The sequence below is a fragment of the Protomyctophum bolini genome (genome assembly GCF_963924005.1).
Source record: "Protomyctophum bolini genome assembly, chromosome: 20".
Taxonomy (NCBI): domain Eukaryota; kingdom Metazoa; phylum Chordata; class Actinopteri; order Myctophiformes; family Myctophidae; genus Protomyctophum; species Protomyctophum bolini.
This window is the reverse complement of record NC_137881.1, coordinates 23,412,295-23,434,842: the sequence shown is the minus strand read 5'-3', so window position 1 is coordinate 23,434,842 and position 22,548 is coordinate 23,412,295. Positions and strand designations below refer to the sequence as shown.

The following is a 22,548-nucleotide window of genomic DNA, read 5'->3' as shown; positions in this document are numbered from 1 at the left end:
CGTTTTTTATTTGGTTTTCATCTGTGAAAAAAAGGTAGTCAACAGCCAACAGAATCAACACTGCAACGAATGAAAAGTACCCAATGATCAGATGTGAATGAACTGTGTCCCCTGAACCCTGATTGGCTGTCTCTCTGAATGAACTGTGTGGCTTGAGCCCTGATTGGTTGTCTCTCTCATCAGGTGGCCGCGCCCTGGACGGTGCCCCCGGTGACGGCGGCTATCCTGGAGGTTCTGGCTACCCCGGAGCCAAGGGAGCTCCCGGTGAACCAGGAAGACCTGGACTGATGGGTGAGAGAGAGAGAGACCAAAGCCTTTGTTAACCCATTAAAGAGTATACCGTAGTTCACAATTTATTTTTTAACTTATTTTCTATATTACTGAGCAAAGTACATATTGAAGATGAAAGTGAGGGCAGAAAAGTAATTGGCCGGAATGACATTTGTGATGATTTGGTTGGTTGAGCATGGAATGTGATATATGATGATGTATGATGATAAGAGCGCCCCTCACTTCACACAGGTGTGATTTATTCTATATATAACCAATGCAAAAATCCAAAATGAAACGCTTTCCTGCTTCTAACGTGTTGTTGTGAACATCTCCCTGTCTCCTCACATCTTCAGGCTCCCCTGGCTTCCCGGGTGCCAAGAGCCTGCCTGGTTACCCAGGAGGCCCAGGTCTGGATGGTGGGCCTGGTGGGCCTGGACTCCCCGGAGGTCCTGGAACTAGTGGTGAGTCCAAATCTACCCACGCACGCACGCACGCATACTGTATGCATTGCACATACAAACAGAACATAAGACGTGCATGCATGGATACACTACACAAATAAATCATTCATTCATTCATTCATTCATTCATTCATTGTTTTTGTTTTTTTCTCCAGGTCTGCCTGGTCCCCCGGGTTTGGATGGACTCAACGGTCTGGGTGGACCCAAAGGTCTCCCCGGAACGCCAGGTACCGCCCTCAATTTTATCACCTGATGAAGGTCTATGGACCGAAGCGTGATCCCAATGAAGAATCCCTGATTTTAACTAAATGTTGCATTTGAAGACAGTGTTCAGGAGGATTCTTTTTGTGTGACGTTTTTGGCACTCGTTTGGTCCTCTCTATCTCACTCTGTAGGTGTCTTGCAGATTAAAACCCACAACCATGCCCTGATTGGTCGATCTATGGCACTTAGGGGTGTTCCCGGGGTCCACCAGAAAAATGTTTGATAGTTAGGAACCAAATGAGCGTACAAATGGAGCCAAACGAAACCCTCGGTTCCCCTTGTACACTCTCTAAGTTACAGACCTGTAAGGGTCCTAATTAGGCCCGTCACAATTATTACATAATCGCCTTTCACAATTATTTGAGGTATAAATCTCAATTAATTTGCAGAATCGTTTCCATGTAGAAAATGTTAAAAAAAATAGCATAATTAGAAGATCTACAGCCTGTTTACAACACGTCACTTTGTGTTTGTTCACTTTGTTGATGCTTGTAGATCAGCTATTTCCCCTATTTATTAAAATAATTTAAACTTTAATATTATTAAATGTGTCAGTTATTTTTCATATCTTCCCAACCAAACAGACCAAAGAGAAATTAAATTTGTATTCATATATGTTCTGATGTTGAATGCCAAAAAACAATTATTTTGTATGAGCATGTAACTGGAGGTCCCTTGTGGGTCAATTTGGTTTCATTTTATGCTCCCAAGAGTTAAAGTATTGTTAAATGTCTGCACAATAGAGAATGTAGATTTTTTTTTTTTGATCAACGTTTGCCTGTTATCTCTCCTATGGTACCAACATTAACACTGCATGGAATTGTGGTCAAAATCTTAGCCAACGACAACAAAATATTCTTGGGTCTGAGAGGCTAAATGTCATCAAATGGTGGTCCGTGTGTCTCAAATGCAGAATGAATGATGGACCTTAATATGAAATGGGTTGAAAACCGCTGATCTATGGGGTTTCCACTTCCAGGTGGGAGTGGAGGAGGTCGCATGGGGACACCAGGCAACCCGGGATTCAAGGGAGAGAGGGGAGTGTCGTTTGCAGGAGGACCTGGCTACAATGGCGCCAAGGGAGAGCGAGGAAGCCAAGGTAAGGATGAAATAATCAAATTTATCTTTTGGGTCTTTGAGATACATTCTATACTTTCATACTTTTTTTGTGTGTAGACATTCTAAAGCATGCATGTGTGCCAGGGCTGGACTGAGACAAAAATCCGGCCCGGATATTTTCATGGAATTTGGCCCAGACTGGCCCACCACAACCAGCGAGCAGATACTGACCTTTCGGGTCGATGCTCATACAAATACAAGTATTTGTATTTGAAATACAAGCCCTTAATACCACCACATTTACAGTACAACATGAATGATACACAAGCAACACACAACTAATTTAACATTTGACCCAGACCGGCCCACCAGAGGGTCTGCCCAGGGGCATATGGCTGGTACGTCCTGTGGCCAATCCAGGCCTGACGTGTGTGTGTGTGTGTGTGTGTGTGCGTGTGCGTGTGCGTGTGCGTGTGCGTGTGCGTGTGTGTGTGTGTGTGTGTGTGTGTGTGTGTGTTGTCAGGTGGTCCTGGAGGTCAAGGTTTCCCTGGTCTACCTGGAGCTCGCGGTGTGACCATGGGTTCTGACGTTCCTGGTCCACTAGGAGATCCTGGTCTGCCTGGATTAGACGGAGAATGGGGTAAATATCAGCCATGCAAATCTGAAGACATTTCAAACGGATAAAATACATTGAACCATTCACAGATTATTATATCCGCCACAATGTAAGCATTTAGGGCCCTATCTTTATTAGGCATATTTTTGTATTTTGAAAAAACATTAGAATAGTTCAACTAGCCGATGTACATCGACACGTTGTGAGTTTATAGATGTAATAGATGTTTTTTCAAAATTAAAACCAAAAAAAAGACAAAACATTGTTTAGGCATAAGGGTAAGATAAGTCCCACTTTGACTGCGGCCTTGTGGTCACAAGTGCTAAATAGCTTGCCGGAATTGGGGAGATTACTACTCAAGTTCTTCCGTTTTCCCCGCTCGGAGGAGGCTCGCAGACCTCCATTGTAGGAAAAGGCTAATGTTAGCATTAAAACCGAACTCTGAACATCAGATGTCTGATCAGTACAACGGACAGCGGTGTTTTAGCGGTGACATTTCAGATCCATATAAAGCGATATAAAATTGGACAACAGATGGCTATTAAAACACATATATACGTCAATAGCAGACAATGTATTAACCCCCTCCCCTCCTCTCTACTCCTCTCGTCTTCTCCTCTCCTCTCGTCCTCTCCTCCTCCTCTCCTTTGGTCCTCTCCTCCAGGTGTCCGTGGTCCTCCCGGCCAGGTGGGGTCTCCTGGACCTGGCTCAATCCAGGGAGACACAGGTGATTCTGGGCTTCCCGGCTTCCCTGGGACCCCTGGGTCAAAAGGAGACACTGGGCGCCCTGGAAGTCCAGCACTCTATGGCGCCATGGGCTTCAAAGGTGAGGAAGTGCTTCTTACATCACATGCTGACTGGACTTAGTGCGAAATGAGTTTGTAGGGCATATCCTTCATGTTAGTATGTAGTTCAAGGTTGTACTTTATTGTTACATCTAGTGTACAGGTTATTAAGAGTAAAACTTATTTTTGTTTGGCTTCCTTCAGACAATTGCAGCAGTATAGAGATAACATAACATCAAACACAGCAAACAAAAGGATAGAATAATGAGTGCAAGAAAGAGCAAACGAAGAGTAAAAAAAGAGTAACATGTACATGTGCATGTTTTCCCTGTAGTAGCAAAGTTAGGTAAAGCTTATGTTCCATATATACACACCAAAGAATAGTTTAGAAAGGTGTGTGTGTGTGTGTGTGTGTGTGTGTGTGTGTGTGTGTGTGTGTGTGTGTGTGTGTGTGTGTGTGTGTGTGTGTGTGTGTGTGTGTGTGTGTGTGTGTGTGTGTGTGTGTGTGTGTGTGTGTGTGTGTGTGTGTGTGTGTGTGTGTGTGTGTGTGTGTGTGTGTGTTCCTTCCTGAGTCCTTCATAATTTCTTCATGTGGCAATAGTTGACGAATGTGCATACTAGAAGTGTCTTTGTAACACTGCCAGTGTAAATATTGTTCACTTTGGAAGTTTGTCATTCATTATTTTAATTCCGCCAGGATCAATACCTTGTTGTTTTTATGTGTTATTTAATCAGACTAAAGTGCATTTCTGTGCAATCTTCTCTTATAGGAGAGAGAGGCCTGGATGGCTATAGCGGAGGGCCTGGTGCCAAAGGCCTTCCTGGTGACAACGGTTACTATGGAGGCAAAGGACCCAAGGGACAACGAGGTAAAGTGGCAAATATTGTATAACATTTTAATCTAGATAATGATGTACTGTATATTGCAGCTAGATATAGATGTAGGGACTTACACAGTGTGTAAGACCAGAGTAAATGGCATGAACCCTAGTTAACTAGTGTTGTAGTACTCAAGTCCTTGACTCGTCTCGAGTCTGGTCTCAAATCCACATTTTAAACCCATTTAGGGCGGGAACCCGTTTTGGTGTTAGCATTACGTTATGCTTTAGCTATTGAAAAATAGCAGATCGACAAGCTCATAGCGCGCCACGAGCTTGTAGGTCTCGATCGAAGAACGACATAACATAGCTTTTTCAGAAAACCGTCAGGATTCAGAAGACATTTTTAGAATCTGATCTCAGGTCAGAATGGGTTAAGTACATTTTGATACCAATACTTTACAGACCTTTACTTGTAATGGACTATTCCTATATTGCCGTATTGATAGTGAGAACTTTTCCCACCACTGCACAGCAGTAACTGTCCAGATGTAAATCCCTTGCGTTGTTGTTGTTGCAGGAGCCCCTGGTCGTAAGGGAATGCCTGGCTCCGCCATGCCTCCCCATCCCGTCAGCACTCGCCACTTTGGGGACCACGGAGGCCACGGGGGAGACGGGCTCCCAGGCGATGCTGGGGAACCGGGTGGTCCTGGGATGCCCGGCCGACCAGGTGAGTCGGGGGGGGGGGGACTACTGCATCTCTTCTGAACTAGTCCCTCCCTAACATTATCTTATCAATAGATGTAGTCTTTAAGTTTAGTCATCGCAGTATTCGTTTTCATTTAGTTTTCGTCAGTGAAAAAAGGTAGTTGACGGACATTTTCCGTTATAGTTTTAGTCGACGAAATCAACACTGCAAACAACACTGTTACTATTCAGGAAGAAGAAAAAAAAGAGAGAAAAACTAAAAAAGAGAGAAAGAAAAGAACCTGTGTACCAATGGATCTGTTGTTTAGTCACAAGCTCTTTCATTCATACTATCATGTGATCATTTCCCTTGCCCCAGGTGCTAACGGACGCCCCGGTGCTGCGGGTCAGCTTGGTAGGATGGGTTCTGCTGGTTTGTCTGGACCTGTTGGAGATGGTGGACCCCCTGGATTCCCTGGACCCACTGGAGAAGCAGGTCTCTCTCTCTCTCTCTCTCTCTCTCTCTCTCTCTCTCTAAAAACAAACAAAAACTTCAAAATAGAACAGGTCTGTAACTGAGAGTGTACAAATGGAACCAAATGGACCTTTGTGGGAACATTTGGTTCCATTACACTCAGAGTTGTGGGGGGGTCTTTGAAATAAAAACGTTTGAGGACCACTGATCTCATAATTGAATCTCCCCTCCAGGTTTTCCCGGTAAGCCTGGTTTGCCTGGTGCCCCGGGCGGTGTTGGCCGCAGTGCCAGCATCGGCTACACCCTGGTGAAGCACAGTCAGAACGACCAGGTTCCCATGTGTCCTCAGGGCATGGCTAAACTCTGGGATGGATACAGTCTGCTCTACGTGGAGGGACAGGAGAAAGCTCACAACCAGGACCTTGGTATGAATGCGCAGCACTCTATTTATTTATGTGATATTGTTTTGGGTTTTTTGAGGCACTCCAACCACCTGGCTTTGTCCCCCGTGACATCACGTGGCAGAACCAAGTCTATGGCTCTGCCATTCATGCCCCCTGTGACGTCATGTTTGTGCATGCCTCAAAGGCGTGCCCCTCACTTCACACAAGTGTGTTTTTGCTGCTGAATCACCTGCCAGTGAGGAGCCCCCACCGGGAGGACGTAGAGCTAGCCTCCGTCCTACACCTCCCATCCAATAGCCACATAGGTCGGACTAACGGGAGGTCGGACTTATGGGCAGTCCCCCAAAAATCACCCTCTCTGCCAGCTTTCCTCCCGCCCTCCCCCAAAATTTGATGTGATGTTGTTGACATGTTCATGCTTCATTTATGAATACAATTTCATGACGTAAATAGGACCCAAATAGACCCATCACTTTTCCAACCCGGAAGAAGGGGTGAAAGAGGGAGTATGCGCTGGGTGAGCAACTCCATGCAATTGGATGGGAGGGGATTTCCGGTGCCCTCTATTATTTTTTAACTCTATGATACTAACACCCAATGCCGATTCGTTCAATCTAATTCACAAAGTCCCCCCCTGTTGATAGTTTTAATTACATAGCTCACTCTTGCCCTCTTTCTTTGTTACTTACTTTTCCTTTTGCGCTCTCTCACACACTTTCGATCTCTCTCTTCCTCCCTCCCTACCTACCCAGGTCTAGCCGGTTCCTGCCTCCCTCGATTCAATACCATTCCATTCCTGTACTGTTCGCCCAACGAGATCTGCTACTACGCCAGCCGCAACGACAAGTCCTACTGGCTCTCGACCACCGCTCCTATTCCCATGATGCCTGTGGGAGAGCACCAGATATCACAGTACATCAGCAGGTAAGCTGGTCTCCGTGGGCGGTTATGAAATTACAGTTTAAAAAAGCATCAGTGGGGGATTTAAAATTATCATCTTATTTTAAATATGTATGTATGTTTGGGGTTTATATGGATTTGACCCTATAAACTCTGCATTCAAGGACGCCCCCCACATAATTACATTCGTCCTGCCCACCCTAGTGGGGCAGGCTAGACCCGGCCTTGCTTTAACCCTGAATTGACCGATTTGTTCTTTGAGAGCTGCTGTTTTGACCCTGTTACTGATACTGAGCACTCTGGGATGACCTGTGCAGGTGTTCGGTGTGTGAGGCTCCATCCATGCCAGTGGCCGTCCACAGCCAGGACATGACCATCCCTACCTGCCCCCCAGGCTGGAGGAGTCTGTGGATAGGATACTCCTTCCTCATGGTACGTCATACAGCAGTGTGATGGATCCTCAAATTCAAAGCATAATATACATACAGGTGGTGGGCCAAAAAGACTAACATTCAGGAAAAAGTACTATTTAGACCAGCCATATTATTATACACGTTATGAGCTAGTAGATCTGCTATTTGTGCTGTTGAGTTGGTTATCGTTTTTTATTTGTAGCGCTTTTTTTAAAGCGTTGTTTCTTTGCTGTTATTTCCAATAGTTTAAAATGTTATTTAAAAAAATATATATATATATAATACTACCGTATACTAACCCTATAATAACCCTGCTTCTCAGTGTTGATTTCGTGGTCTAAAACTATGACGAAAAATGTCACGGCCCGCCAAAGATAGATTTTAGTCGTCAAATCAACTATAGATATTAGGGCCCTATTTTCATCGGTGCCTTATCCCTTATCCCTAAACTTCTTTGCTTTTTTACTATTTTGAAAAACATTTTTAAATTGTTTAACTACTAGCCTATCTACATCCACACGTTGTGTAGATCGACTATTTAAACTAGGGTTTTCAAAATAGTCAAAAAAGGCAAAGAAGTTTAGGGATAAGGGATAAGGCACTGATGCAAAAATAGGGTCCTTAGTCAACACAAATCTTATGATATTTAGTCAACTTAAAACCAGACGGTGACTAAAATATGACTATATTATTATTTATACTACGACTAAAACTAAATAAAGATGTTGCTGTCACAATCAAACCATCGCTTCTCCCCCCCAGCACACAGCGGCCGGTGCGGAGGGCGGTGGCCAGTCGCTGGTGTCGCCCGGCTCGTGCCTGGAGGACTTCCGCGCCACGCCCTTCATCGAGTGCAACGGCGCCAAGGGCACGTGCCACTACTTCGCCAACAAGTACAGCTTCTGGCTGACGACAGTGGAGCCCAACCGGGAGTTCGGCCACTACCCGCCACAGCAGGAGACACTCAAGGAGGGCCAGCAGCACGCCAGGGTCTCCCGCTGCCAAGTGTGCAGCAAGCTCTTGTAGTCGTCGGCGTACCCCCCCCCCCCCAGGGCTGTCACAATCACAAAGTTTAAGGTGACGATTAAATTGTCACACAAATAATTGCGATTAACGATTTAATTGTTGTTTCTTTTTGCATTGAACATTGGAACGTTTACAATTTGTATTTCCGTTTGCTATATAGCTTCAATATACAAATAAATCACTTTTGTAAAAAGGTGTACTAAACAGCGGAAATAGTTGAACTACAAGCTTACAATGAGTCACAAAGTGACGTAAGCGTGTATTTCTGCTATTTAATTATTATTTTTTTAAACATTTTCACCATGGAAACGAGTGATGATTATGCAAAAATAATTTCAATTATCTCAAATAATTGTGACAAAAAATTGTGACAGGCCTAGTCCCCCCCCCCCCCCCCCCCCCGCCCACCAGGCGATACGTGGAGGAGAAGTGGAGGAGGGAAAGGTCCATGGACAGAGATGAGAAGAGAGACTGGAAATATATTGAGGTGGAGAAACACTTCAAAGAGATGAATAAATAAATGACACAAAACAGAGAGAGTTGGTGATGGCATCGCGACGAGAATATAGAAAGAATATTAATAACACACATGCACACACACACACACACACAGTCACACACACACACACACACACACACACACACACACACACACACACACGTTTGCTAAATGGCTAAATTGTTATTGTAAATTGTCTGCACACCTACAGTACATACATACTTACATACATTTGACTGAATTAAAATATGCCCCTCTCCTGCTGGTCTCTGAGTTGGGGGGGTGGGGGGCTTGAGAATGTGTTTTCCATGCTCGTTAGGAATTGCAGAATATAATGGAGGAGAAAGGGGAGACGGGGTGTGATTGCTCTTTTAGTAGATGAGAACTGACACTTGGTGCTATTGTTTTATGTTATGTGATTTGACTTCATGTTTATGTTTTCTTTTTTTTCCCCCCTTTTTTTCCGAGAGTCGATCTCGGCTACCTCGGAGATTGCCAGCCCATTGGATAGCACCACATCGCTTTTACACGCCACACCTCCACTCCATGCAATTAAGCTTTCTTAATTAAGCTTCAATTAGTCAATTCAGATATTGTGGATTACATAGATACATATATTCAGCCATTAAAATGATTACACCACTACCATAACAACTGTTGCCGTGACAAATGATTATCTTTATTTAAAAGACAGATGAAATCATCCCGTAGGTCGTATGTCGTATAAGCGTATATACAGTATGATTGTAATGTATTTTGATTCAGTACCTCAACTTATTTTACCCATAACTTTTCAATCTTACCATAGCTCACTCATGATCCCTATATTCTCTATTTTTGGTGCTACAATAACCTGGTTATCAACTTGAAAAGCGGTAGCAAAGTATGTTTTTTTTCTTTATCAAAACATTTAAAAAAAAACACAAACTAGCACTTTCTCAAAGCAGCAAGGCAACAACTAGTTCCAGTAATGACAGACTTCCTATAATAGAACCCTTTCGTGTGTATTGGGAACATGTTGCACTGATGTGATTCACTATAATGGGTTGTAAGCAGAAATAAGGCAATGCGAGGGGTATACAACTGATCATTTCATAATGTCACCACGATTAATATTTCAAAATATTTTACCATACAACATCCCCCCCCCCCCCCCCTCCCAGCAACGGTGATCCAAATGGTGTTTGTAATTTAACTGGCCTTGCCTTGTGACCATTCCTAATAATTGCTATTTTAAGTCATTCACTTGTTCTTACTATCTTCACCTCTAGTAACTGTGGCACAAAAGCTCACAGCTCATTCTTTTCTCCATGTGACCAAAATAAGGGCCATCTGACAGAAATCACTGCTTTAATCACACATCCCAACTCGAGCCAAAGCTGAACACACACTAAATGCATTGGGAAGGAATTTAATCTGCTTCAAATATAGGACACACTCTGCTAGAATGTTTTTGTTGTTGTACATAGTGCTTATTGTCATGCTTATTAGTCAGCAAGGTACGTCAAATGCAAAGGTCTATCATGTCTATGTCGTCGTAATTCCGTGTTCTTTGCTTTTATCTGTCCCTGTATGATTTCACTGTCATTGGATAAAAGAGGTACTAGAGGTGTTCATTGATATTACATACAGTATTATGGTCATATCCTCAACATGTGAGTTGCAGTAAGCATCCTAATGTTTTCTGTGTTTTGAGGACATCTGCCGCTGCACACAAGTAGGGGTGCAACAGTTGACCGAAACTAATCAGAATTAAATTGATTAGAGGATCTAATCTACAGTTGATTTTCTAAAATAGCAATACGTAAGCTTGTTACAGCTATTTTTGCACGGCCACACTGCTGTACGAACAAGTGTTAAATAGGGCTTAAGTGGTTAATCAGACTAATCGATTTAGTCAACTATTAAACACATTTGGAATTTGCTTGCGTTGGTTACACACAAGTGAGTGGTATTTCAGATACATTTTTTGCTTAGGTATCAGTTTAGTGTTTAGGATATTATGTGACATTTGTGCATATGGGGCCAGTCCCTCATAAATTATCCCAGGACAGTGAAAGCTACATTGACTTGTTAACCACTATATGGCCTTTGTGTTTAGCACATAGCTCTTTACCGGTTGCCCTAAGGTTTATCACTACACATTTTATTTCCTTTTTTTATTTTTATTTTTCTCCTCCCCTCATTTGTCTGTCTGTTTGTAATCTAGATTGTAATTATTTTTACCTTAATTCACTGTATTATCCCCTGGCTTTCTGGGTGTATTTACTGAAATATCTGGGGAGGGAATGGGTTGAACAAGATATGTACATTCAATAAAATGCCTTTAGGATTATGTTTTTTATATTGAAAAAGACAAAAGAAAACAAATGTCATTCACCAATTATTGCAGACAAGTTAAAAGAGAAAAAAGGTAATCTTATTTCTAATGTCTACTTTGCTCGTTTGATTCGATCATGTTAGCACAAAAATTGTGAAACTGGAGGGGTCAGAACTGAATTATGCAATGATACACATTCTATTCTTCTATGTATACTGAAAGTGCCTATATGAGACAGAAAAAGAATATGCAATTTTCCTCAAAGAGGATCTTCAGCCACAATTGGTGATGACATGACTGATACTGTACTGTCTATTTTTTGTGCTCATGCAACAGTATGAAATAAAGTATCAAACGTAACTGAGAATATTTATTTTATATAGCAGAGCATTTCTGTTTGTAACGTTTCCTCTTTAAAATGTTTTTATTAGGGAAAATATTTGCCAGAGACAGAAATGTATAATTGTTTATCAGCAGCATAGGACTGATAGGAAATGTTATGTTGTTGAATGATAGACCCAAAGTGTAAGCATACAGATTGAACAGGTACATTGTTGTTGTCGGGAGGAAACCACCTAACTCCATTTAAGGTTGCATAAATCAGTGCTATTGAACACGTACGCTTTATGTCTGTGTTGGTTAAAAACATTGAACCAATGAAAAGTAGTAAATGGACAAAACCTCCATTGGACCCACATACTGTCTGCTAAAGCATAACTCCACCACCTCTCCCCCTCTCATGCAAGTAATTGTCTTGACAATATAGTCATCACAACACCATCTTTGATGAGGCAGTATTGCTTTGTTTTCTAAATATATTTTTAATTTCCTGAAAAATGTTGGAGTTAGGTGATTTGCTATATGAAATCAAATGTCAGTCTTGCATGTATTATTCTCTCTAATCATTTTCCCAAAGAATACAATTTCACACATTTGTAAATTTTCGATTAATTTCATTTGTATTATTTTGATATACACAATATAAGAATGTACAAATCATTATGGCATTAATGGCAGTTATTATAAATATCTGATTAATAATAGGAGTTAGTAGATAAACACAATATACAGAATGTACAAATCATGAATGGCAATCAGAGTACAAATGATATGGCAGCGCAAACTCGTCTGCCCTATCAATACAAATTGCTACATAATTAAAATCCGAAGTGAGTTTGTCCTTGAGAAAGTGGATCCCGACTGCGCCACTGGGTGGTCATCCTCAAGACTCAAGATATACTGTATTATGATCTCACCAACCACCACCAGTGTTGCCATGTCCGCTTATTATACACGTCATTGGGCTTGTTTTTCTGTAATATTTACAAATACATTTTTAGTTGTGGACTTGTGGGTTGCGTTTTTTGGGGGGCGGGGCTAAAGCCTTAATTGTTTCCTAATGTTGTTTAAACAACGGTTACATTTTTTTAATTGCCGATCTACAAGCTCACAGCAGCGCGTCGGATCGCGTTGTGATGATGTAGATCTGCTATTTTATTTACATGTTTATTATAGGGCTTTTTGGGCTTGTTTCTCTCACACAATCTGGCAACACTGACCACCACCACAACAAGCAGCTCGAAACGAAGCGACGTGTTTAATATAATATTTTTCTATTGAATTGGGAACCCACCAACAGGTTAGACATTACATGTTGTCTGTGTTTCAAACTTTGCGCTTGTTTAAATTCACAGGCCTTGAGGAGCTTGTTTTGGGGCTAGATAGACGACTATAGCGTTAGCAGCATGCTAACGGGCCTTAGCTCAACTAGCTAGCGTTATTTCGACCCGACATCAACAACATGTTGTGTGTTTATGTTGGCATTCTTCTAGAAACGTTAAACGTGTCACTGTCGCCAAATCGGACAGTGAGGCCAGGGCAGCCAAAATTTAGAACATTAGTCCAAACATGTCATGTTTTGCTTGGTTTTCTGCTCGTAGCTAACGTTTAGCGAGTTTTCTAGTCATATTTATGGGTTCTGCGGCTCTGCCTAAGAATAATCATGATACACATTATTAGCCTGGGATCAAATAAGGTCTATATCATAGATCGGTGGTTTTCTTAGTTTCAACCCTTTTCATATCAAGGTCCATTATTTATTCGACATTTGAGCCACGGGCCACCATTTGATGAGATGTATACCCTCTCAGACCCAATGCATATAGTTAAGAATTTGTCAACAACAATCCCAGACCCATACTGTATTGATGTAGTATCATAGGAGAGATAACCACTGATTTCAGGATTCCATATAGTACCCTACCCCAGCATGTCTTCTATGGCAGTGGTTCTCAAACTTTATCATATCAAGGACCCCCAAATCGATACTTGTTACTCCCAGGGACCCACATAAGAGAAGATTTTTACGGGCGGCTCTAGCACTGATTCTCTCAACCTGGTTGTGTAGCAACACTTGGAGTTTGTAGATCCACGGATATCCCAAAAAAGGGTGGGATATATTCCTCAGCCTAGTATGAAAGTCTGAAAGATTCCACGTGAATTGCACACTGCCTTCATGATTTGAGTCATTTTCAAAAATCCACCTGTTGGTGGCGCTCCTGTTCTCCTGTTGAAGTAGAAGCTATTTCAGAGTTAATATTTTCAATGCCAATCTGGACATAATCAACCAGTTGTCCCAAAGATTTATTAGTATGCGCGAGACCTCATATTTGAGGCTCTGCGTCAACCATCTTAATTTCAAGGACCCCCAGTTTGACATGCATTAGGCCTCAGACCCCCATTTAATGGCATTTCCATCTCTGGAACCCCAATTTATATTGTGCAATACAAATGGAACCAAATCCATTTGTAGTTAAAGACACATAAGGGTCCATTTGGTTCCCATCTATCATTTAGCTAAGGACCTCCTGGGACTCCCTCAAAGACCCCTGGGGGTCCCTGGACCCCACTTTGAGAACCACTGTTCTATGGAAGCAAATGTTGCATGTCAAAAATAGGCGATTAGTTTTGTTTATTGGCTATTTAAGTGGTCTGACCAAATAGCAAAAGAAAAGATGGAAATTAGATGTTTTATTAGTGTTTTATTTCTGGCTGTATGAGAACATCAGGAACATGGGTTGTTTAGCATGATAATATATACCATAATTCTACATGTTGTACTAATTGTTTAGCAACCAAAGCTCTAGTGTATTTCTCTAGTCTAATGTAACTATTTAATACAACCACCAAAAACAAGTGCAACACGAGATATAGCCTCCAGCGTATTGGCTTCATTGACAGTCTGAGATTGCGGTCAATGCAGATCTTTGTGTCCTCGCCTGCAGAGTGTGGACCTCGGAATGGGTCTCGCATATTATAGCGCATTAGTGATTTCCACGCTCATCATGTGTCGTTAAAAGTTTATTACTCCTTGTTATCCTCTTAAACAGAGTTTTCCATGATCTCCTTCCCAGACCCATTAAGATTAGAAAGTATTGAAAAGGCCTGCTGTTGGATTGGATACCTCTTTTCAACCTATTAAGAGCGTGAATCCGTGAAAGCATCTGTGTCATTTTAGATTGTATCCATATACTTTGGCTATTCGAAAATAGCAGATATACAAGCTCATGGCGCGTCACTTTGTGCCACACGGCCTAGCCGTGCGCTGCAGAGGAATCGAACCCCAGGCAGTCTCCATAGTTGTGGGCAGCTACTTGACCCACGCTGTCGCCACTCTGCTATACCATCTTAATCATGCTCAGGCTCCTATACATACTGCACCTTCCGATCGTTAAAAACGTCTTCCGTCGTCTCTTCTCCACCAGGTACGCTGGAATTTTCGGACACCCACTCGGACATGTCCTATGTGTTCATCAACGACTCGTCGCAGACCAACGTGCCCCTGCTGCAGGCCTGCATCGACGGAGACCTCACCTTCGCCAAGCGCCTCCTGGAGACGGGATGCGACCCCAACATCCGCGACAACCGCGGCCGCACCGGCCTGCACCTGGCGGCCGCCCGCGGCAACGTGGACATCTGCCGCTTCCTGCACAAGTTCGGCGCCGACCTGCTGGCGACGGACTACCAGGGGAACACGGCGCTGCACCTGTGTGGCCACGTGGACACCATCCAATTCCTGGTTTCCAACGGGCTCAAGATTGACATCTGGTAAGAGAACGGATGAACCAGTCTGTTAATCAACCTACCTGCCTGTCTGTCTAGCTGTTCATCTGTGTACCTACTACCTACCCAACAATATGTATGTCTACCAGTACCTAACCTAGCTACCTGTCTTATCTGTTTGTCTGTCTACCTAGCTACCTCTCTGTGTACCCAGCAATATGTCCTTCTACTTACCTAGCTATGTTGCTATATATGATGGTACCAGAGACAACTAGGGCCTAGGCTGTTTATTTATCTGTGTTTGGCTAACAGAATGTCTTATCGTCGCATTCTGACACAGAGCCTATCCGTTTTGAGTGCGCTCCCATGTTAATCCGTTAGTGAATGCTTGTATATACGCGTGCCACGGAGCAGATTCCATTAGGAATAGCTGCGCTAGCGCTGGGCAGGACCAAATTAAGAGAAAAAAGGGGTGAATATAATTGGCTACTCAATTATTATATATATATATATTTTAAATATATATTGACCTTGAAAATGAAAAAAGACACACTTAAGCACTTTCAGTTTAATTTTGAATAATAAAAAAATGCAGATCTACAAGCTCACGTGTCGCAAGCTTGTAGATCAGCTATTTCTGCAACACTGGTGCACAAAGAAGTAGGGCAGTAATTTACGGAAAAAAAAAATAAAATTATGGAGATATGAGGTTTCTGGTCGACAGTGACGACAAAAACAACGGGATGACACCAGCAAAAGAACAACAACAGTAGGGTTAGTTAGTTCTGACGTTTTGACCCTGACGGCACACAACCTCTCTCTCCCTCGTGGCTCTGTCCCTGTAACCGTAGCAACCACAACGGCTCCACCCCCCTGGTGCTGGCCAAGAGGCGCGGCGTCAACAAGGACGCCATCCGTCTGCTGGAGGGGCTGGAGGAGCAGGAAGTGAAAGGCTTCAACCGAGGACCCCACTCTAAGCTGGAGACCATGCAGATGGCCGAGAGTGAGAGGTAAGGATGGATGGATGGATACATAAAGGGCTACACACACCGTCTGCGAACGCCGCGCGTCAAAACAGCCGCCTCCGTTATTTTCAATGAACCTATCGCACACCGGTGGCGTCCGACGCGCGTTCAGGCCTCGCCTGCCGCTCTGATACACCACTGTTCTATTTTCCGCGTGGCAACACCTGTGCCGCGTCGCTGCGCACCCGGTGTGTGTTGGGCTTAAGACTGTGGTTTTCAACCATTCTAAAATGAATGGATTCAAGTCATTTGGATTCCATACAAGCCAACATTGTCTTCTTTGAAAGCATGTCACACACCAAACAAAACGGATCTACAAGCTCACAAAACGTTGCGCTGCTACATGTTGTGAGCTTGTAGTAGTTATTTTAAGACGAAAGAGGATTTGAAATGGTCAAACTAACAATAGAATACATGTTAAGAAGCATCTTCCATAAACATGAATGGTCTCGGAAATGCCATGAATGCAAAAAGGCGAAAGCCTCAGCCTGTGATTTCTCCAACTGGTTGGCTGTAATGTAGCACAGTAGCAACTGTTGAATGATAATACCTAAACATAACATATTCGGTCATGAGATTTAATTTTTGCTTTATTCCATGGAAATTGTACGTCGCCACATTAACCCATTTTGGGCGGGAACTTGCTTGTAGGTCTGATATTTTTGAAAAATCGAAGAACGACTGACATAGAAACATAGCTTTTTCAGAAAACTGTCATTTTCAAACAGACATTTTTAGAATCTGATCTCAGGTCAGAATGGGCTAATGAGTCACGTCGTAACCTGCTTCCAATCCTCCCCTCAGTGCCATGGAGAGCCACTCCTTGCTGAACCCCAACCTCCAGAGCAGCGAGGGCGTGCTGTCCAGCTTCCGGACCACGTGGCAGGAGTTCGTAGAGGACCTGGGCTTCTGGAGGGTGCTGCTGCTGCTGGTGGTCATCGCTCTGCTCTCGCTGGGCATCGCCTACTATGTCAGCGGAGTGTTGCCCTTCTCCGCCGGCCAACTGGAGCTGGTGCACTGAAGCCGGAAAAAAAGGGGGGCTTGTTGTTGTGGGGGTTGTTAATGATTGGCTCGAGCAGATGGGGAGGAGGGTAGTACAGGTCAGGGAGGGACATGAGTGATAGCGGCTGCCGGCTTCGGATGTTATCAGACGATTTAATCTCCGTCATCAGCCGTCATCGACACCATTCAATGCAGCCAGTATGGAAATTGCCACATACTGACGTTGTTGTCAGCCATTGTCCGATGTGGCGTTGGTCACGTTGTCCGACTGTTACTAACCGTAGCGGCTAAATCTAACCCTAAACTCAGTCTTAACTGGCCACATAGTTCCATTAACCTCATAAATCCGTTTCACAATGTTTTCATTTTGGCGGTAGACTTTCACTTCCACATTTCCTGGTCGCCTACTTGCGGTAGGCAGTATGTGGAAATGTCCATACTGGCTTCATTGCATGGTCCAGATAAGAACATACTGGAGATTATCGTTGATAACATTCGACAAGAAGGAGGACATGAATGAGGTTCTGATTTTTGGTTTGAGGTGGTGCCCTGATGGGCGGATAGAAGAACGATGAGAGAAGACAGACGGTAGGAGTAAATACTGTTTTTGGCTGTATTTACAGTGTTTCTTTATGATGTCAGAAGAGGCCAGTTTATGGACACTGGGCAGGGGCCTGTCCAGAGCCCGGGCAGAGGCCTTTTTGGGGGGGTTCTGAACAACCGTGGGTCCGACTGACTCAATGCCGCGCGGGCACTGCACTTCCTGTGGTGGTGGTGTGGAACGCCTGTCAAATGTAATGTCGGTGGGACGAATGGTTCTCGAGTTACGTGCATTTCAACCGTACACACACGTGGTGCATTTATAGTTAGATGTAAGGAGTTAACTTCTTTGATATGACAATGAAGTATGATTTCTCGGGTTTCTGCTATGGCCTGTGTAGAATGTTAGTCTGGTTCATTTCGGTCCTGAAATCATGCCATGCCACAGGAGAAAATTTAAATTCTCACAGTTAAAAGTGTTAATGTGCATTGAGTAAATGCACAATTTTATTGTACCCTTTCGGCTAAGTAATGGCGATAGAGGACATTAGAAGCATTTCAAATTCCTGCCATACTTAGTTTAGCCTAGTCATTGGTTAGACATGGGTTAAGGTTAGGTTTAGGTGTGCTGCCCCGTGGGAGGTTAGGTTTAGGGTGAGGGTTTGAGATAGTTGTAGGACTAATGACTGGTCTAACTAATGACTAGTCTAAACCAAAAACTGTCTAAACTAAGTACTGCACCCCACTTAGCAAGTCCATTTTGAAGAGCAGTCGAAAGATGAAACTTTTTTAGTTTCCGTTTTTCTTTATTTTGCTCCAACCATTAGCAGTAGACCCTGCTTATACTGTACACTAGCATTTAAATAATTGTGTAATAAGTGTTTATTTTAATAAGGTGTGTGGCGTACCAGATGGGTGGGCATTACTGCATCTGGACAACAGACATGGTTGGGTAATTTGGCAATCATGCAAACCTTCACCGGCTTCATTTGCAAATTTGTTTCTGCATAGCCTCTTTGGTGTTGACTGCATTGTCATTAGGTCAGGTCCCAATAATCTAGGACGAAGTATTGGCATTATTTACTTTAGCCAGGTATGACACTATTTGAATTGGGAAGAGTCACTTTATAATCTTAACTTGTGTCCTTTGTTATTCCTCTCCAATACAGTGGTTTTCACTGTCAGTTCTGCGTACCAAATATTTGGTTTTTGAAATGTAAAATGGTGTCTCGGGTCTAAATGAGACTGATTAGACTGAAAGATCTGACCTGACGCTGATAACCATTTGCTACTTTATGTTCTGTTACAAGCTGTATTGTGCATTGCTAATATTGTTTTTTTCATGTTTTCCTTTCTTTTGTAATTATTGTAGTTTTTTTTTACCTGATGAAATGATTCCTAAACTTGTCCTACAGGCTGATCTTTTGTATGTACGATACATTTATTATTATCATTTTCCATTCATTTCACTGTAATGTCACAACGTTGCTATCTTTATATTATATGTAATTCTGTAGAAATGAATGAACTAATTATATATAAAATGTAATGTCTCAGATAACGGAACATTGACTGACTGACAGGTTGAACTGCACGGTATTGTGGCTGTTGCCGGCCACGTTTGTTTTGGGTTTTATTTTGTACACCGGAAAGTACAGAGGTAGAATAGCACCTTGACTGTGTGCCTTTTGAAGGAGAGAGAACTTTAGAGCATTTCAGTGCTGATATTCCCACTGGAAAAAGCATGTCACTTCAATACAGTAAAACCTATCATTCATGTCATATATGTGTACGTTAAGTTGGGGGAAAAAAGAAGAAAATAATCTTTCATTTAATGGGAGCAGCCGTTCCATTTGTATGTTTGTTTTTTGCATATTTAATTTGATCCTAATGTAATTGTAAACCATGTAGATTATTATTTTGCTAAAGCTCTGCAGAACATTTTTCCCCTTTTTTACAAGTCTTGTAGAATTATAGAATAATCGATTTTAGGTCAACTCCATAAACCAATGTCTAAAGAATAATAAAATAAAACTGATTCTGATCTACAGGTAGTCTGCACATGTTTATTTTTTGCAATGAATATATTGCACCAGAACTAGCTATAGTTGTATTGTATCATTTGCCATCAATGCAGAATATATAGTAGGCCCACGAGGCCTAACCTACATTAATTTATACATTGAAATAGAAATGTATTAAAAAGAGGACACTACGTTTTTTTTATAGCTTGTAGATCAGCTAATTTCAAATAGCCAGGGCTTAAGTGATTAATGTGGCCTATGTTTTCTAATATGATTTGAATCTGCAAAGTAGCCTAACCTATATCAAGTTTTATAATTGTAGTGGATGGATGGAGAACAATATAGGCTACCTCTGAGATAGTGGAGTAGTCTACTAAGTAAGTAAATGTACTGAAAACTAACTAATGTATGAATATGATATAGCCCTATACTGAAGAACTGTAGCCTTGAGTTGTTCACTTTACTCCATTACCCAAAACCCATCATCACACCGCCCAGTCCATCACACGCCCAGACCACTGATTGATTGACTGAATACAGCTGTAAAACAACATGGCGACATCAACACCTCACGGTAATTTATAAATAATTAAACTTTTCTGTTCAATCACAGCCTAATTCAACAGGGTAACAGGGTTGTGGCAGATAGAAGGCCTTGTCTCTATTTGTGAACATTTCAAAGTTTATCTAGAGATCCAATGGAGGTTGTGTCGCGCTGGGATCTTGCTTTAGTAGTAGCCGCAAATGTATCAATCAATTTGATAATCATAAATTAGGCCATGCACACTAATGATTAAATTATACATTTCAAGTTTTCAACTAACATCGCCAGATCTACTGTGCACAGCAGCTTGTAACTATAGGCCCAATCAGAGCCACCGAATAGAAGACACACACACACACACACACACACACACGTTTCAGGGCTACAAATTCAAGTTTTCCAGCTTGTAGATTTACTAGTACTGTACTTTTGATGCTTATTTTGTGTGTGACGCTGTAGTATGATCAAGTAGCTATAGGGCAGTGGTTTTCAACCTTTTTTTCATTTCAAGGTCCATAATTTATTCAGTATTTGATGCCACAGACCACCATTTAACAAGATTCAAGATTCAAGCCTCTCAGACCCAAAACTTATTTATTTATAGTTTGTTGGATAAGATTTTGTCCACAATTCCATGCTATTGATGTTGGTGCCATAGGAGAGACTACAGGCAAAGAGAACATAAAAATAACAATTCTTCTACATTCTCTAATTGTGTAGACTTCTTGTAAATGAAGTAATTCAGATGGTTTAACAATAATTTAACTCTAACTCTTGAGAGTGTAAAATTAAACCAAATGGAAGGGTCCATTTGGTCTCATTTTGCGATGGTAAAATTAAAGAGTTAAATATCCAATAAGGGTCCATTTGATTACAAGCTCTTTTAGCCACGATGTATCATTTTTTGGGTGCGGAAGTTGCGGGATTTTATCAGAAGTACCGGCTGTACCGCTCAAGGAAATGACGTTGACGCTTTTTCAAATCACAGTAACCTATAACCTATTTTTAAAGCTATTTTAACTATTATAAAGCTACCAGCAGACTAATGGCCATGAGTGCAGTTCCGAAAGCTGCCACTAGGCAGTCGTTGGCCTGCAGGCCACAGGCACCTAACCTTCCCGCAGGCTGCAGCCGTTACCTTCTCACAGGACGTCCATACGACGTCCATACGACGTCACACAGACCTCTCGGTAAAACCACCAACCCCAAACGTCCCGTCCTAGTCGCCGTCTCAGCCAGACGTCCATACGACGTCCATACAACGTGGTCGATACGACCTGACAGTCAAACTCAGGATACATACGACACGTTGCAAAAAGACGTCCATATGACGTCCATACGACGTTGTCGATACCAACCTTCACACTGCTTTGAGCAGCGCTGTGATCTGTATTCAAAAGTGGGTATTAGCGCCATCTGGTGGTTATTTTAGTAATGTGCGTTGTCAAGTTACTAAGCGTCGAAATTCCGAAGTTAAACGCTGCATTTCCGCTTTCCCTTCAAAATAAAGCTGTTCTACTCGTCAAGTTAAAGCGTTTGCATTTCCGCTTTTCTTCAAATTAAAACGTGGCAGTTTGCGTTAGCTTTAGCTATTGTTAGCTTTATTTGATCTTTATTCATTTTAATACGTGTTGCATGTTTTAATGTTGTTCTAAAGGATAGAAGATTATTAACATAAACTGTCGATTAAATAAAAAATGTTTTACAACAAATACAGTCTTGTTTTTTGTTTTTTTTACTACATCTGACAAGCTAGCTAGCTAGATGGCTAGCGGATGTAAACACGCCACACCCACGGTTACATTATAAAATAGATACTTCCGTGTGTTAAACTGAATTTGACCACCTATAGATTTCTGTGACTTTGTACTGCGAAAATCTACCGATCTTCGGCGCGTGTGACCGTCGTGCTATTCTACGTTCCATAATTATAATATTGTGTTAAACATTATTAGCTATCATTAGGATTTGTTGTTATAATATAAATATGAACAATAAGTTATAATAATGTTTAAGACATCATTTATTATTGGTTTAATATTATAAACACCAGTAGGATTCGTTATGAATGAACAATATACGTTATATAATAAAACTAATCATGTTTAAGAGATAATTTATTATTCGTAGTTATAATATAAATGTGAACATTATAAGTTATTTTTAAATTTATATAAACTATTGTTGTCTGTACTAGTCTAGACATTTCTGTAATTGTCCGTTGTCACCACAAGGTGGCAGAAAAGCCTATATTTTGCCTGTATTTGACATTGAGCTGTAAAAGAATATTGCCTCAACTCCTACATACAGTTCAAAGTGCTTGTCATTTTGGGTGGTCCCCAGTTCACATA

General features: G+C 42.0%; 2 protein-coding genes across 3 annotated transcripts in view; both read left to right on the top strand.

Moving 5' to 3' along the window:
* col4a6 (collagen, type IV, alpha 6) overlaps positions 1–11,360 on the top strand; it is a 161,025-nt gene extending 149,665 nt beyond the window's left edge. For both annotated transcript variants that reach the window (XM_080792688.1, XM_080792687.1), the window contains 13 exons: positions 184–291; positions 627–734; positions 890–961; positions 1,978–2,097; positions 2,581–2,697; positions 3,338–3,499; positions 4,229–4,327; positions 4,857–5,006; positions 5,343–5,459; positions 5,672–5,863; positions 6,595–6,766; positions 7,060–7,174; positions 7,918–11,360. In XM_080792688.1, coding sequence (XP_080648814.1) covers positions 184–291; positions 627–734; positions 890–961; positions 1,978–2,097; positions 2,581–2,697; positions 3,338–3,499; positions 4,229–4,327; positions 4,857–5,006; positions 5,343–5,459; positions 5,672–5,863; positions 6,595–6,766; positions 7,060–7,174; positions 7,918–8,181 — 1,796 coding nt within the window. In that variant the 3' untranslated portion in view covers positions 8,182–11,360. The remainder of the gene's footprint in view (positions 1–183; positions 292–626; positions 735–889; positions 962–1,977; positions 2,098–2,580; positions 2,698–3,337; positions 3,500–4,228; positions 4,328–4,856; positions 5,007–5,342; positions 5,460–5,671; positions 5,864–6,594; positions 6,767–7,059; positions 7,175–7,917) is intronic.
* A 1,175-nt stretch (positions 11,361–12,535) lies between these two features.
* LOC308335602 (ankyrin repeat domain-containing protein 46) lies at positions 12,536–19,679 on the top strand. Its single transcript, XM_080792692.1, has 4 exons — positions 12,536–12,639; positions 14,765–15,107; positions 15,914–16,072; positions 16,892–19,679. The coding sequence occupies exons 2-4, from the start codon at positions 14,797–14,799 to the stop codon at positions 17,106–17,108; spliced, it is 687 nt and encodes a 228-aa protein (XP_080648818.1). The 5' UTR covers positions 12,536–12,639; positions 14,765–14,796; the 3' UTR covers positions 17,109–19,679.
* Positions 19,680–22,548: the final 2,869 nt, after the last annotated feature.

What these genes read in the sequence shown, in the direction of transcription:
- LOC308335602 (XM_080792692.1), top strand. Translation starts at nt 14,797, where the DNA reads ATGTCCTATGTGTTCATCAACGACTCGTCGCAGACCAACGTGCCCCTG. An exon ending in GGGCTCAAGATTGACATCTG is followed by an intron (nt 15,108 to 15,913) that starts GTAAGAGAACGG and finishes CTGTAACCGTAG; the next exon opens with CAACCACAACGGCTCCACCC. An exon ending in CAGATGGCCGAGAGTGAGAG is followed by an intron (nt 16,073 to 16,891) that starts GTAAGGATGGAT and finishes TCCTCCCCTCAG; the next exon opens with TGCCATGGAGAGCCACTCCT.